This window comes from Pelodiscus sinensis, chromosome 4 (genome assembly GCF_052426305.1).
Source record: "Pelodiscus sinensis isolate ZL-2025 chromosome 4, ASM5242630v1, whole genome shotgun sequence".
Lineage (NCBI taxonomy): Eukaryota > Metazoa > Chordata > Testudines > Trionychidae > Pelodiscus > Pelodiscus sinensis.
In genome coordinates, this window is record NC_143055.1 from 58,143,131 (window position 1) to 58,158,040 (window position 14,910).

The following is a 14,910-nucleotide window of genomic DNA, read 5'->3' on the forward strand; positions in this document are numbered from 1 at the left end:
CAACAGGACAGTGGATGGTGTCAGGAGCCTTATTTTCCACTGGGATAGTAAAACCTGGCTGTAGAATAGGAGCTACTAGGCTAGACCCTGCATGGAAGTAAATAACACTACACTGAGTTATACCCGGTGAGGTCTGGCCTATGAATCTTTAAAAAAATATAGGTACAGTATTATTTTCTAAAATAACTAAAGTTTTACAATGGGTAAGGATCACATCTTTTGATGGTCTTCCAAAACAGATAATCTCCACACTTTGGGGATTAAAAAAAGAAACTAAAAGAATATTTATCTGCATTTACCTTGGTAAAAGGGCACATTTTTATTTCAAAGATTCTGTTGGCAGGAGTTAAAAGTATGACTGTTTAAGAATACTCTATGTACTTGCTGCCTAGCTTATTTTCTTGTCAATCACTCAACATAATAACCACTTTACTCTCCCATTGTCTAAAGTTAAGAATTTTGTTTTGTATTTTAAGTTCAAGGTGGTTTTGCTTTAAAATACCATGACTGAAACAATAAACCGCTCTGTTTTATAGACGGAAAATGCCCCCTTGTGAATAATGCCTGTGAAGGAAACCCATGCCCTGAAGGTACTGAATGTATAGCAGATCTTAAGGAAGGAAAGTACACCTGTGTTTGCCATAGTGACAAGCCTGGTCAGTGTCCTGGTAAGTTTTTAATTCTGAAATACTTTGGATAAGACCAGTGTTCCCTCTTAAGATTTTTCCATCCATGAGCAGAGTGAGTTTTGTCTTGTGTACCAATATTGAGGTCATGTGTGCTTGTGTGGATGTGTGCCACCGTGGCACCCACCAGTTACTAACAAATATCTTATATATTTAAATGTTATGAAAGAAAAAGGGATAATTGCATGACTTTAAATGTTTATTTAATATTAAATCAAATAAAAGGAAAATTAATATTTGAAATTTTTCAGTAGCTGTTTGGTACCTCAGTGAGCAGCCAGGCAGCCACTATGTGGCTCTGGCTATAATTCCAGCCCTGAGGATAGCTGCACCATGGCCCCAGCTCTAGGAGCAACTGCACTGCAGCTCTGCCACACGGGGGAGCTGCCCGCCCTGAGAACTGTCGGGCAGTCACCACACAGCTCTGGCCCCATCTCCAGCCTTGGATGGAGCAAAGAGCTGCCCAGCTGTGCCAAGACTTATTTTTTAAGCAGCCCCCATTTTCCCTCCAAGAGCCCCACACCAGCTTATCTCCTGCTGTGCGGCTCTGCTAATGAAGTAGGCAGAACTTAAATTCTTTCTCCCTGCCCACGCAAATGCACACCCTAGAGGGAGCTATGGATAAGACTGCAGTACTTTGAAAGAACTTTGGCTATAATCTTCTGTTAAACCATGTCATGTTTTTCTATCTTTTTTTAAGCATCAGTTGGTTCCTCTGTGACTTTTACGGGGAGCAGCTATGTAAAGTATCGTCTCTTAGAAAATGAAAACAAAGAGGAAATGAAGCTCACAATGAGGCTTAGAACGTATTCAACTCATGCAGTTGTCATGTATGCCCGAGGAACAGACTATAGTATCCTAGAGGTATGTTATCTACCATTGCAACGCCCTCTACCTCATACTTTGTTTTTACATCAGCCTAATTAAAGGATATTTTTAGTACCAGAGTGTATAGATTTAATAATTCCACCATTTCAGAATTCTCATAATCGTTATCAAAAGGGTTTTTTATGTAATAATTCCTTTTCTTTACTAAAAACTGATCCTTCGCTCTTGTTATAGCTGATGGTATTTGTTTAAAACCGTCAAATTTAAAATAGGATCAGTCTTTTTAAAATATACTGATATATCATACAGAAATGGTATTAAAGTTGTATTATTTAAACATCTCCCAGAACACTGAAGAGGGTTACTCCGGTTCTTTAAACATTCTCTAATTAATCTGTTTAGCAATCTGTCACTTCCTTTACCACAGGAAAAAATAAAGACAAAGTAAAGTGCACATACTTTAATTAAGCTAAACAAAGAGCCATATGCACAATGATTCATCATCATCACAAATGTGTTTGTAATATTACATCAATAAACCTCCCATATGAACAGTATCTAATAATGCTTTGCCATTTCATTAGCATAATTGGAAACCTCTGTTGGCATAAATATTTAGCATATTTGCTTAAGGTGATAATGTTGGTTGATTGTCACAGAATAACATAAAAGCTAATGATGTGTGGGTGTTTGTTCTTTTTTTGTTTTTCCCCTTCGTAGATTCACCATGGGAGGTTACAGTATAAATTTGACTGTGGCAGTGGTCCTGGCATTGTCTCAGTTCAGAGTATTCAGGTTAATGATGGTCATTGGCATTCAGTGTCTCTTGAAGTGGATGGAAACTATGCCCGTCTTGTTCTGGACAGGGTTCACACTGCATCTGGTACTGCGCCTGGCACACTTAGAACACTAAACCTAGATAACCACGTGTTTTTTGGTGGACATGTTAGGCAACAAGGTACAAGGCATGGGAGGAGTCCACAGGTCAGCAATGGTTTCAGAGGATGTATGGATTCCATTGTACTTAATGGGCAAGAGCTACCACTGAACAGCAAACCCCGAAATTATGCACATATGGAAGAATCTGTAGATGTATCTCCTGGATGCTTATTGAGTGCTACTGAGGGCTGTTCAAGCAGTCCTTGCCAGAATGGAGGCATTTGTAATCCACTGACCAATGGAGGTAAGTTTTATTTATTCTTTTGCTGGTTGTTTTAAGTCAATTTTCCAATGCTCTGATCCTGGGCCAGCTGGAGAACAAAAATGCTCCAGGAGGAAATGTTTTGATTTTTAAGGTGTGTGTGTGTGTGTGTGTGTGTGTGTGTTTTAAAGAGGGATGTTGAGTGGGTGTATTCTGAAACTGTTTATATTGCTGTTAACAAAGATTGTCTTCATCCAAATGTCATTGTGTTCCTTTTTCTATTTGGTTAATTAAACCCTAAGAAGTTACACTTCCTTGCCCTTCAGAGGAGATATTGACTGCTTTCCCTGCCTCCCAGTAGGTTTGAAATGAGAGATCCTTTAAATGTACCAGTGTCATGCCTTTCATACAGTGTTTGCTCGGTTTTAGGTTATTACTGCAAGTGTGCTGCCTTGTTTATGGGAACCCATTGTGAACTGAGTGTCAACCCATGTGCCTCCAATCCTTGCCTTTATGGTGGCACTTGTATTTCAGTCAGTGATGATTTTGTCTGCCAGTGTAGAGGACAGTACACTGGTCAGAGGTATGTCTTCATTGTTTGTTATAAAAATGTAGCCATCACATTCCATGGCTGTACTCTTGAAATCAATAATCTGTTACTGCAGCAGTTCTCAAATTGTGGGTTATGACCTCAAAGTGGGTTGTGACCCTGTTTTAATGAGGTCATCAAGGCTGGCTTTAGACTCCCTGGAGCTCGTACTAGAGCTGAAGCCCAAACCTTACTACTCAGGGTCAGAGCCTGAGGGCTTCAGCCTTGGGTGTTGCGGTTCAGGTTATAGGCCCCCAGCTGGGACTGGAGTGCTTGGGCTTTGTGCCCCTGTCCACCTCCCCATCCTCCAGGGCAATGTGGCTCAGGAGTCTCAGGCTTCAGTCAGTCCTCCTGGGGTCATGTCATATAATTTTTGTTGTCAGAAGGGGGTTGCCATGCAATGAAGTTTGACATCCCTTGTGTTACTGTAACAAGAATGCATCTGAAGTCTTACCATATAACTAGATTCTCTGTATCCTCTTCCTTCTACTGAATTTAATGCTTGACCATGTGAGGTCTGACATACCTTTGTGTCCACTGAAGTCAGTTAAAGTTGATGGCACTCAGCACTTTACTAGGGATGTTAAAATGTATTTAATCAAGTAAACGTGGAACCGCTGAAAAATTTCCAGCAGCTACAGGCTGGTGGCGGGGAGGAGGTGTCTCAAGCCTTCTCTCTGTGATACAGGGAGGGTTAGGCTGCTTTCCGTGCACACTGAGAACCTGAATGTAACTGTGAAGGTTAATTGATGAGTCCAGGCTCATTAACTATGTACACGGTTTCACTTTCACATCCTTACATCTTATAGTATCAGGCCTGCAGTTTGTTCCACTTATGGGAAGATCATTTATACAATTTTTCCCCTTTTCAGGTGTCAGTTGGGTCCATATTGCAAAGACAACCCTTGCAAAAACAGTGGCAAGTGTATTGATAGTTTGGATGGGCCTGTTTGTGAGTGTGAGGCTGGTTTTCGTGGAGAAAGGTTAGTAGCTTTGTACATCTGGTTATATTTACAGGTTTAGCAACATTACTTTATTAGCACATCGCTGAATTATTACAAGCATAAGAACATTTTGCCTGAGCCAGAATCCTTATAATTGTGTAACAATGAAAACTTAAGTTTTGTAGGAGAATTGTCACTCAGCTTAAGTATGCTCAGTGTCTCCCAACCTTGCACAATGTTTATATCTTACTCAAATACATATCAGAGATGTTTCTGGGTTCCTTCATGATAAACACTGTCCAGAATATTGAAACTTCTGACCTCGCAGAGTAATATATTACAATGCAAACCACATACATTTGGAAGCTGTATTCCTTGCATATTTGATTGTTGGAGCAAAACTGTCTTGAAAGAGTAGTGTTTCTTTTCAGGCTGTCTTTTCCATATCTGTTAGTGAGGAAGTCATAGACTTAATTTCCCTTTCTGTAGGGAGGAGGAAACACTCATCAGTATGTTAATATTTTCAGTTTGTAAGTAAGGAAGCCCTAACGTTCTTATGTTAGGATCAAAAGTAATCAACTAATGAGTTATGGAAAATTGAAAATATTATAGTGGTTTATTCTGTAAACTCCTGTAATTTTTTTTATTCATACTGTTTCTCAGTTATTTTAGAACAAATTGCTCAGAAACATAATTCTGTAGTGTAAGGAGCTGTTAAACATAACTAAGGATGGCCATATCTTTCCCTAATAAAATTACTGTTCGGTTCAAGATAAAAAATTATTGAAGTGACATGCTGAACTCACATAATGAAGCATGAATGCTATAGGAGTTCATGTGAGCATACCCCATTATAAGATCTGGGCTTTAGGTAGTCAGAATCTAGTTTGGACATAGAGCAGTTCAGATAATAACGTTGATGGTACAGGCTGGAAATAGTAAAGAAAATTTAGGGTCTCCATCTTCTCATCTTTTGAAATGCTTATGTTTTGGGAAAGTATAAAATTGATGTCACTTAGAAAGGAAATGTTTGTTTGAACCATGCCACACAAGAAGACAGGATACAATAGCAAATTGTACAGCCAAATGCTATATATAAAAAGCAAATCGAACCTGTAACTGCTGAGTACTAGGAGTTTTCATGTAGTATGAGCTAAGTTGCATAAATGTTCACTGTTATGTCTCTCCTCTGGCAGGTGCCTGGCTGATGTTGATGAATGCACAGAAAATCCATGTCTCAACGGTGCCCTTTGTGAGAACACATATGGCTCGTATCACTGCAATTGTAGCCATGGTTTTGGAGGGAAATCCTGTGCAGAGATTGTTCTCAATAAATATGTTTCAACATCTTGGAACATTAGTTTAGCAGAAGTAATTGGAATTATTGTTTTCATAGCAGCAATCTTCTTATTAGTTGGGATTTTTGTGTTTTGCCGCAAACTAATGAGTAGAAAGAAGAAACGCCAGCCAGAGTCTGAAGATAAACACCTGGGAACAACAACAGCTTTCTTGCAAAGACCATATTTTGACTCAAAATTGAACAAGAACATTTACTCAGACATCCCACCTCAGGTGCCTGTTCGTCCTATTTCTTATACTCCAAGCATTCCAAGTGATTCCAGGAACAATCTTGACAGGAATTCTTTTGAGGGGTCTGCCATCCCAGAGCATCCAGAGTTTAGTACCTTTAACCCAGATTCTGTACATGGCCATCGAAAGGCAGTGGCTGTCTGCAGTGTGGCACCTAATTTGCCTCCGCCACCTCCATCTAACTCTCCTTCAGACAGTGACTCAATTCAGAAGCCTTCCTGGGATTTTGACTATGACAGTACGTAATCTTCTTTTGTTAAAATGTAGTTGTACCATAAATGTATTTTAACCTTTAGAACTCCGAGTTTGAGAATGTAATATTGATATAGGGTTCTGAGTTTATGGAAGTGTCGAACTCTAGATTTTATTGTAAGCAGCAGGACACACATGAGGAACAGTCTTTATGGATACATTTTACTGGTTGTAGTAGTTGCCTCTTGCTCTGAGGTATTGTCAGGTTTTCAGGCTCCGGGGGGCATTAATTTTTATGAAGAACGTTCAATGCAGAGTACATTAATTTTTTGATGTTACATTTCTTTTTGCTTTCAGCTAAAGTAGTAGATCTTGATCCTTGCCTTTCAAAGAACCCTCTGGAGGAAAAGGCCTCTCATCCTTATAGCACTAGAGAAAGTATGTCAGAGGTCCAGTCCCTTAGCTCCTTCCAGTCAGAGTCATGTGATGACAATGGTATGTAATGCCTAATTACTCTTCTCTGTTGCTTACGCTCATTTGCTTCCTTCCGGCTTATCACCACATATAAATATATAGAGTTATCTGTATCTATGGATAGATTAATATATATTATTTAACATACGATATTTTCATTTACATACCTTATAGCTTAGTTCCTAAAGGCTACTTAAACCCTGTAAAATTAAATACGTGTTTTAACTGTATTACATTTCATGTTAAATACTGTATCCTGACAAAAAGTCTCTTGATATAGCTAATGATTGATTACAACTTAATCCATATCCTCTCTATAAAGAAATTAGCCTCTGCACAAGTATAGTTTTAGCTTTGACATTCAGCTTTCAGTAAAGCTTTTTGGTGTTACAGTTTCATTTGTTTCCTTTTTTTTCTTGCTGCGGCCTCAGCTCCCATATGGATCAGATCAGTACTGAGTGAGAGCAGAGTTTAAGGGACTGCTTGTAAGTTTGATTATATTAGTAATGAAGGAAGTTGTGCAAAGGGGATTTTATTGTAGAAGTATAGTGGTAATTATCTGGCTTTTGGCATGATCAGATATGAATATATATTAAACCTTCATGGAGCAAAAACATGCCAATGCATAAAACAAAATTATTCTATAATCAGTATAAATAGTATTTGATGGTGACTCTTGGCAACCAAAAATCACTCAGGTTAGTTTTCAGTCTTTGCTTTTTTACTAATTGGGAAGCTTTCACTTAATTTTATTTTCATTCTAATTACAGGCACTTATTGCCTGTTTATGAACACATCATTTTTGTTTACAAAGTTTTCAAGGTTAAGGAAAATGATTGAATACCTTTTTCTAAACGAATCGTAGATTTGTCTGTGTTGATAAATCCAAAATTATTGAGTTAAGATGTGTGTTTATGTATCATCTTGAACTTCCTTAATTACTTAGGAACAAAGTTCTACTTCTCACCAAAGTAGAATGATGTCTTTTTATTAGTGTGAAGTTACATGTGTATTAGTGCTGTATACAAGAGCTAGTCTAAGTAAAATGATACCAAGTATGTTGGTAAAATGCTCAGACATATATAAGCAGCTATATATTTTTTTAAACTTTTTTAAGACAGATGTGAGAGGTACCATATATCAAGTAATATTCTACATAGAACAGTGAAGACAGTGAAAATGTAGTTGTGGGGTGATATTAACCTTTGATCCCTTTAGCTGAGGTACACAAAACTCCCCTTGGCTTCAGTGGCAGTTCTAGACTTGAAGTAATGGCAAGTTTTGACCGTAATTTAGAACAGTTTTGGCTAATAGTCAGCCAGTCTTCTTTCCACCCCACTCCGTTTTAAAAGGGCTGGATATCAATTTTAAGTTCAGAACAAGAGATTCCTTTTAATACCTTATCCCAAAAGGTGCCGCTTTAGCGTCCCATTAGTGCTTTTTTCATGCCATTTTAGTTGCTAGAGAATGGCACTCAGCTCTTCTGCTGGACATTGGGTCAAAAGGGGTTCATGAAACCAGATATTCCCTCAGATACGTACATAAAACTGTTAATCCCTTCTAGAAGGTTTGTGTAATGTGCGTGTGAGGGTAGAATCTGAATTTGCAAAAGTACTTCTTTTTTCCCCTGTTTCTTTTCCCCTCGCTAGACAGAAAGCACACACATAAGTGGTCTAGGAATCTTTTATTTTCATTCACATTGATTTTGTTTCAAGAAGACTAGTACAGTATTGTGACACTGATTTGGCAATGCAAGCGCAAAGGTCTTTGAAATTCAGCTGTTCACAAGACCACTTAACTTACCAGTGCAGCTTGCTAATATAAAAACACGTTTCACAGGTAACTATGTAAATGCTTGGTATTTTCCTTATTCATTCTCTCTTATATCCTCACTAAAATTTTTAGGTCTCATTCCCTTGAATGGTTCCACAACAACTTTGGTTTTAAAGTGGAATATATAATATTATGGGAGGTCTTGTTTAATACCTTTACTTTCACCCATTGGTGTTCTTTAGACGAATCCATTTTTTATAAACTTTCTAGCATAACACCACAGCTAAAGACATTTGCGACCAAAACACTTCAGAAAGTATCACCTGACCAAAGGAACTTTGTCATAAATTATTGAGGTTTCAGGACTGGTTATGTTATAAAGTTGCCATTATACAGAAGAATAAATTAAACACTATACATATTTAATATATTATTTGTTTAAAGTAATACAAGACTGAATATTTATTGTATTATGTCTTTAAATACATATGTGCTGTTTACATTGATACTAACTATAGGTTTGTTTTAATTTGCTCCTTCCATACCATTTACAAGCTTCCATAGTGACTGTAATACACCTTGTCAATGCTGTTGTTGACTCGGTGGAAAAAGAAGGTATATATGTGTTTTCACTTCTTTATTTACTGCTTTGGCAGAATATTGCATGTTTTTGTCTTGTAGTAAAGTAGATGGTAAATTGTGACATGTTGTTTACTGATCAGAAAACAGTGTCTGTTTTCCTGTGTGGTGTTTATATTTTCTGTACCGAGATATAAAATGTGTGGACAGGCTTTCAAATGTGAGGGCTTATGCGCCTAACAAAATATGGCTTGCTTTTTGGAGGTGCTTCCTTTCCACAAATGCCTGTGCAGCAGGTCAAGCACAGTCCTAGTCCTTAATTGTCTTGTTGCACAAGGCCCATGAGACTCTCGCTGCTAGAGTAGCATGTGGACAGTGGGAGAGTTGGCACACACTGCACTAAGTGTACATTCCCATTAGCGTTTTCCTGCCTTAGGTTCAATGGGCTTGATTCAGAACCCTTTTAAGTCCATGAGAATCAATCCATTGACATCAGAGGTCTTCAGATCAGGGTTAGTGTGTAGCCCCTATTCTCATCCTCGATCTTGATGTATCTATTTTACAAAACTTAAAATTGCTTTGGAGATGCCAGTGTCACCTGTCACAAGTGTGACTGTAGTAAACTTTACAGGGCACTGAATCATTGTGAGTTAGGGATGTAAGTGACAACTAGTCGACTATCCGATCAACATAAGCATTTCGGATAGCTGAGTAGTGACTCAACTAGTTGCTTCTCCCAGAGGCAAGAAGCAAGGGAAGAGCAGGAGCAGTGCTGGGAGGAGCCAGCTTAAAAGCCAGTTCCCACCAGCACTGTCTCTGTGGGCAACAGCAAAGGCAGAGGCGTAGCAGGGGGACCAGGTGTGAGCCAGAAATCAGCTGATTTCTGGCTCATGCCCAGTTCCACATGCCGCACCTCTGCTTTTTAAATGTATTAAGAGCCACCTGACTCTTAATACATCTAAAAGTCTGAAGCATGGGGGCGGGGGACCCAGGTGCGAGCCGAGACAGCTGATTCCCAGCTTGTGCCTGGTCTCCCCCACCGCTCTTCAGCCTTTTAAATGTATTAAGAGACTCACAGCTCTTAATAAATTTATAAGGCAGAGATACAGCGGGGTTAGATTCCCCGCCCCTTAACAACTAATTTACTAGTCGATGGAAATTTAATCAAGTAGTCATTTAGTTGATCAAACACATATTAACCTCCCTATTGTGAGTCTGAAGCAAGGCCATTTGTTCTCCTTTGTAGCAAATGCACTTAATATATTAGAGCCTCACAGACTTTGGAGCAGAATCACCATTTTTGCTACAAAGGGAAAAGTGTTGTGAACAGCTATACTTAGGGGATATCTGAGCGGCTATTTCCACCTTAGGTCCAAAAGAGAAAAAAAAATCTGATACGTGTGCTTCAAACAGAAAGTTCTTCTTCACAAAGCAAAGAGTCAACCTGTGGAACTCCTTGCTGCAGGAGGCTGTGAAGGCTACAACTAGAACAGAGTTTAAAGGGAAGTGAGATCAAGTCATGGAGGTTGGGTCCATGGAGTGCTATTAGCCAGGGGGTAGGAGTGGTGTCCCTGCCCAAGGTTTGTGGAAGGCTGGAGAGGGATGGCACGAGACAAATGGCTTGGTCACTGTCTTCGGTCCATCCCCTCCAGGGTCCCTAGGGTCGGCCGCTGTCGGCAGACAGGCTACTGTGCTAGATGGACCTTTGGTCTGACCCAGGACGGCTATTGTAAGCTCAGGGTCGGGGGTCTCAGTGGACCCCCTTGATTCTCTTGCACACCTGCTCCTGGGTGGCCAGGCTGGCAGCTCTCCTGCCCTAGACGGCCACTTTCCTGTGCCTAGTACAGAGATCGTGGACAAGGTCCACGATGTCTGCACTAGCCCAGGCAGATGCCCGCCTCTTGTGGTCCCGGGCAAGCTCCCGGGAGCCGCCAGCCTAGTCCCGGGAAGAGGGGGAGAGCTGGGGGGCATCGGGTGGGTGGCTCGATCCGTGCCAGGTGCAGGGTCTGCTGGCTGGGAGCTGGCAGGCTTGCACCTGGCACGGGCACCGTAGCCAGACCATGCCCCTTTAAGGGGTCTGGGGCCGGGAGGGGGGCAGACGACTTTCCCTGGTGTTGGCCAGAGTGGCCACCAGGGAAACCTGGGGAGGGCTAGCCTCCCACTAGTTTGAATTAAGGGGCTACACACCCCTTAGTTCGAACTAGCTAGTTCGAACTAGGCTTAATCCTCGTAAAATGAGGTTTTCCTAGTTCGAACTAAGCGCTCCGCTAGTTCAAATTAAGTTCGAACTAGCGGAGCGCTAGTGTAGCACCTATCAAAGTTAATTTGAACTAACGTCCGTTAGTTCGAATTAACTTTGTAGTGTAGACATACCCTAGGAGATGCACTCATTTGCAAATGTTTGTGTCTCACTCTTTGGTCTACTGAGAATCTATAACACAAAGACTGCTTTCCGTATAAAACAGTGTGCTCAAAATATTGACTGTGGGTCAGTTGCCAGGTCCTTGCTATGTGGCTGCAGAGATTCCACTACCTACGACACCTAAGTATTTGTAGTGTGTGAGAGGCATAGTCAGAGTAGAGACTGGATAATTGAGTCCATGCAGGAGTGCATACCTTGTACACTGCATGGAATCCTAGTCCAAGCCCATTCCCTTCATCAGGCCAGAGGAGGGGAGAGGCCATAAGTTCCAGTGCAATGCAAATAATCTGTTTCTTTCCATCCTGTTAATGGATCTTTAGAGGTTGATTCAGGCATTGGGCTGAAATAGCCTCAGGAATCAGCTACTGAGAAAAAAAACTGTATTCCTGCCCCTCTGAATATTTCATAAGCCTTAATTAGATAGGATGTTTTATACTTTCCTAGAAAGGATTTATCAATCTAAAGCCACCTCAAAATGTAGAATTGTTTAATGTTGCTGTGGCTGACATTTGACTTATTAACCCTATAAAAACTTAGGTACTGCCATATTCAACCAGCCAAATAGCCACATGTGGCTAGTGTTGGACACCATGTCTTTATAACAATGTTTCAGAGACTCAGATTTTCATTATTAATCATTTGATACTTTACCTGGGTTGTTTTTAAACCACCCAGGTAAAATATCAAATGATTAAATGAACATCATAGAATCCTAGGGCTGGAAGAGTCCTCGAGTCCAGCCCCCTGCCCAAAGCAGGACCAACCCCAACTAAATCAACCCAGCCAGGGTTTTGTCAAGCTGGGACTTAAAAACCTCTAGGGATGGAGATTCCACCACCTCCCTAGGTAACCCATTCCAGTGCGTCAACCTCCTAGTGAAATAGTTTTTCCTAATATACAACCTAGCCCTTTCCCACTATAACTTGAGACCATTGCTCCTTGTTCTGCCATCTGTCACTACTGAGAACAGCCTCTCTCCATCCTCTTTGGAGACTCCCTTCAGATAGTTAAAGGCTGCTATCAAATCCCCCCTCACTCTTCTCTTCTGAGGACTAAACAAGTCCAAATCCCTCAGCCTCTCCTCGTAGGTCATGTGCTCCAGCCCCCTAATCATTTTGGTTGCCCTCCGCTGGACCCTCTCCAATGCATCCACATCCTTTCTGTAGTGGGGGGCCCAGAACTAGACATGATACTCCAGATGTGACCTCACCAATGCCGAATAAAGGAGAATAATCACTTCTCTAGATCTGTTGGAAATGCTCCTCCTAATGCAACCTAATATTCCATTAGCCTTCTTAGCTACAAGGGCACATTGTTGACTCCTATCCAACTTCTCATCCACTGTAACCCCCAGGTCCTTTTCTGCTGAACTGCTACTTAGCCAGTGGGTTCCAAGCCTGTAACAGTGCTTGGGATTCTTTCGTCCCAAGAACAGAACTCTGTACTTGTCCTTGTTGAACCTCATCAGCTTTCTTTTGGCCCAATCCTCCCATTTGTCTAGGTCACTCTGGACCCTATCCCTCCCCTCCAACGTATCTACCTCTCCCCCTAGCTTAGTGTCATTTACAGACTTGCTAAAGGTGCAATTCATCCCCTCAACCAGGTCATTAATAAAGGTTGAACAAAACTGTACCTTGAACCGATCCTTCGGGCTCTCCATTTGAAACCATCAGCCAGACATTGAGTCATTGATCATTATCCGTTGAACCCGACAATCTAGCCAGCTTTCCCGCCACCTTACAGTCCATTTATCCAATCCATACTTCCTTAACTTGCTGGCAAGAATATTGTTGGAGACCATATCAAAAGCTTTGCTAAACATCTTCTCTGTTTAGCGGTAGACTTATGTTGAAAAAAATAAAACCCAGAGCTCTGTTTATAGGAAGAAAAATGGTATATGTAAAACCACGTGGAACAAAGAACCAATCATCAGGCAAAATCCTACCACTCTTAATCAGTGACAAATCCTGAAGCATACTTTTAGTGGGAATTTTGCCTAAGCGATGACTTATTTTTTGCATTTGCTGAACAGCATCTCGAGAAGTCTCTAAATTTGTATTCACATTCTCTTTCCCCAAGTTCTCATAATTCATTTCTCTAAGGTAGGCTCCAGCCCTTGTAGAGTCAGCAGAACAGGAAGCAAATTTTTACCTCTATGACTAGGGATGCAAATGCGTAACCAGTTACCCCATAAGCATCACCCTTACAGTGCTGTGCAACAGGCGGCGGGTACTCAAGCCTGGCTGGGCTCACCGTGTAACAGGTAGGGGGGTGCTCCAGCCCATCCAGGCCAGAGCAGCCTTCCCACCTGCTTTGCAGCGGGCCCTGCCTGGCTGGGCCCACTGCAGGTGGGAGGGGCTACACCAGCTGCCTCCCACGCAGGGCACGATATAGCAGGACAGTTAACCAATTAAACATATAAACATTTTAAACAGGATTTTACATCTCTATCTGTTGCCCCAACAATACCCATTATATTGGCTTCACAGGGTATGTCTACATTGCAATTACAAATCTGCAGCTTGTCTATGCCACCTGACTCAGGCTTAGGGGACTTGGGCTTAAGTGGCTGTTTAATTGCATTGTAGACATGTGGGCTCTGGCTAGAGCCTTAGTTCTAAGGCCTTAAACTGGGCTCCAGAGCTTGGTGTACAGTCAGAGTCCAAACACCAACAACGCAAAGCAATTAAATAGCCCCTTTGTCTGAGCGCCACGGGCCCAAGTTAGCTGGTATAGGCCAGTCACAGAGTCTTTGCAGTGTAGATGTACCCTTTATGGCGTATTTGCCCTTCCCTAATATTACAATATTGAAAAGTAAGGGAGCATATAGCATGTCCACTAGAAGCAGCACACAGTTTACATCATTTGTATGTCTTCACATTCACCTATTTGATTCCTAATTCAAGTGTTTTCTCCTTTTTCTTCTCATTTTGCCATCTAAAGAGTCTTTTGCTGTTCCTGACCTCAGCAATTCAAGAGGTGACTTCTGCATGCAGTCGTTCATTGATGTTCACTTAACTGTTTGTTCATATTTGGTTTTAATACTGACTCACCTTCAGTGTGCTGTGTATTTCTTTGCAGTAATTACTATTTATTTGCTAGACTATGCATCTTATTTAGATCCTGTAACATTTTTCCCTTTCTAGTGCCTATCTTAAAAGTAGAAAGGCTTTAAACTGAGTGATGTATTCCATCACCGATACTAGCTTGGCTTCCAGTCTCCAAAGGAGCTGTTTATACTTACTCAGAAAAAAAAGCTTACAAACAGTTCCGTTATTTATGCATGATATATTTAATCTTGTGATTGTTTTTGTGTGAATGCAAATGTCTTTACTAATAGAGATTAAAAAAAGGTTTTACAAATATGTTTAATAATTATATGCAGGACTCCGTTATTGAAGTAGTGGTAGAGTTGAAGGACAGTAATTAATGGAATAATTAAAATGGTAAAGTTACTTTAAACATTCTGTAAACTTTACCAAGCATAGATTACTACTCTTAGTTGGAAATGCATAGATTATATTTTCTAAATACATATTAATAGGAAGAAATGCTACTGATATCAGTGTAATAAGTAAATAAAAAATACTGATCCGTGGGAATTTAGGTTCACCAGGGAGGCTGTTTTGGTGGGTGTTTTTTTGTTTTGTTTTGTTTTGTTTTGTTTTTTTAACCAAAAGAATGATTGTATA

The 14,910-nt window shown here is 40.6% G+C and overlaps 1 protein-coding gene across 5 annotated transcripts in view; it reads left to right on the forward strand.

Annotated features, from left to right (window-relative positions):
• FAT1 (FAT atypical cadherin 1) overlaps positions 1–14,910 on the forward strand; it is a 168,038-nt gene that overhangs the window by 151,357 nt on the left and 1,771 nt on the right. For 3 of the 5 annotated variants that reach the window (XM_006128452.5, XM_006128448.3, XM_075930342.2), the window contains exons 20-28: positions 537–668; positions 1,387–1,550; positions 2,235–2,697; positions 3,085–3,238; positions 4,117–4,227; positions 5,385–6,016; positions 6,328–6,465; positions 8,773–8,832; positions 14,162–14,197. In XM_006128452.5, coding sequence (XP_006128514.3) covers positions 537–668; positions 1,387–1,550; positions 2,235–2,697; positions 3,085–3,238; positions 4,117–4,227; positions 5,385–6,016; positions 6,328–6,465; positions 8,773–8,832; positions 14,162–14,197 — 1,890 coding nt within the window. The remainder of the gene's footprint in view (positions 1–536; positions 669–1,386; positions 1,551–2,234; positions 2,698–3,084; positions 3,239–4,116; positions 4,228–5,384; positions 6,017–6,327; positions 6,466–8,772; positions 8,833–14,161; positions 14,198–14,910) is intronic. The other 2 variants (XM_089777886.1, XM_089777887.1) reach the window with 2 other exon arrangements.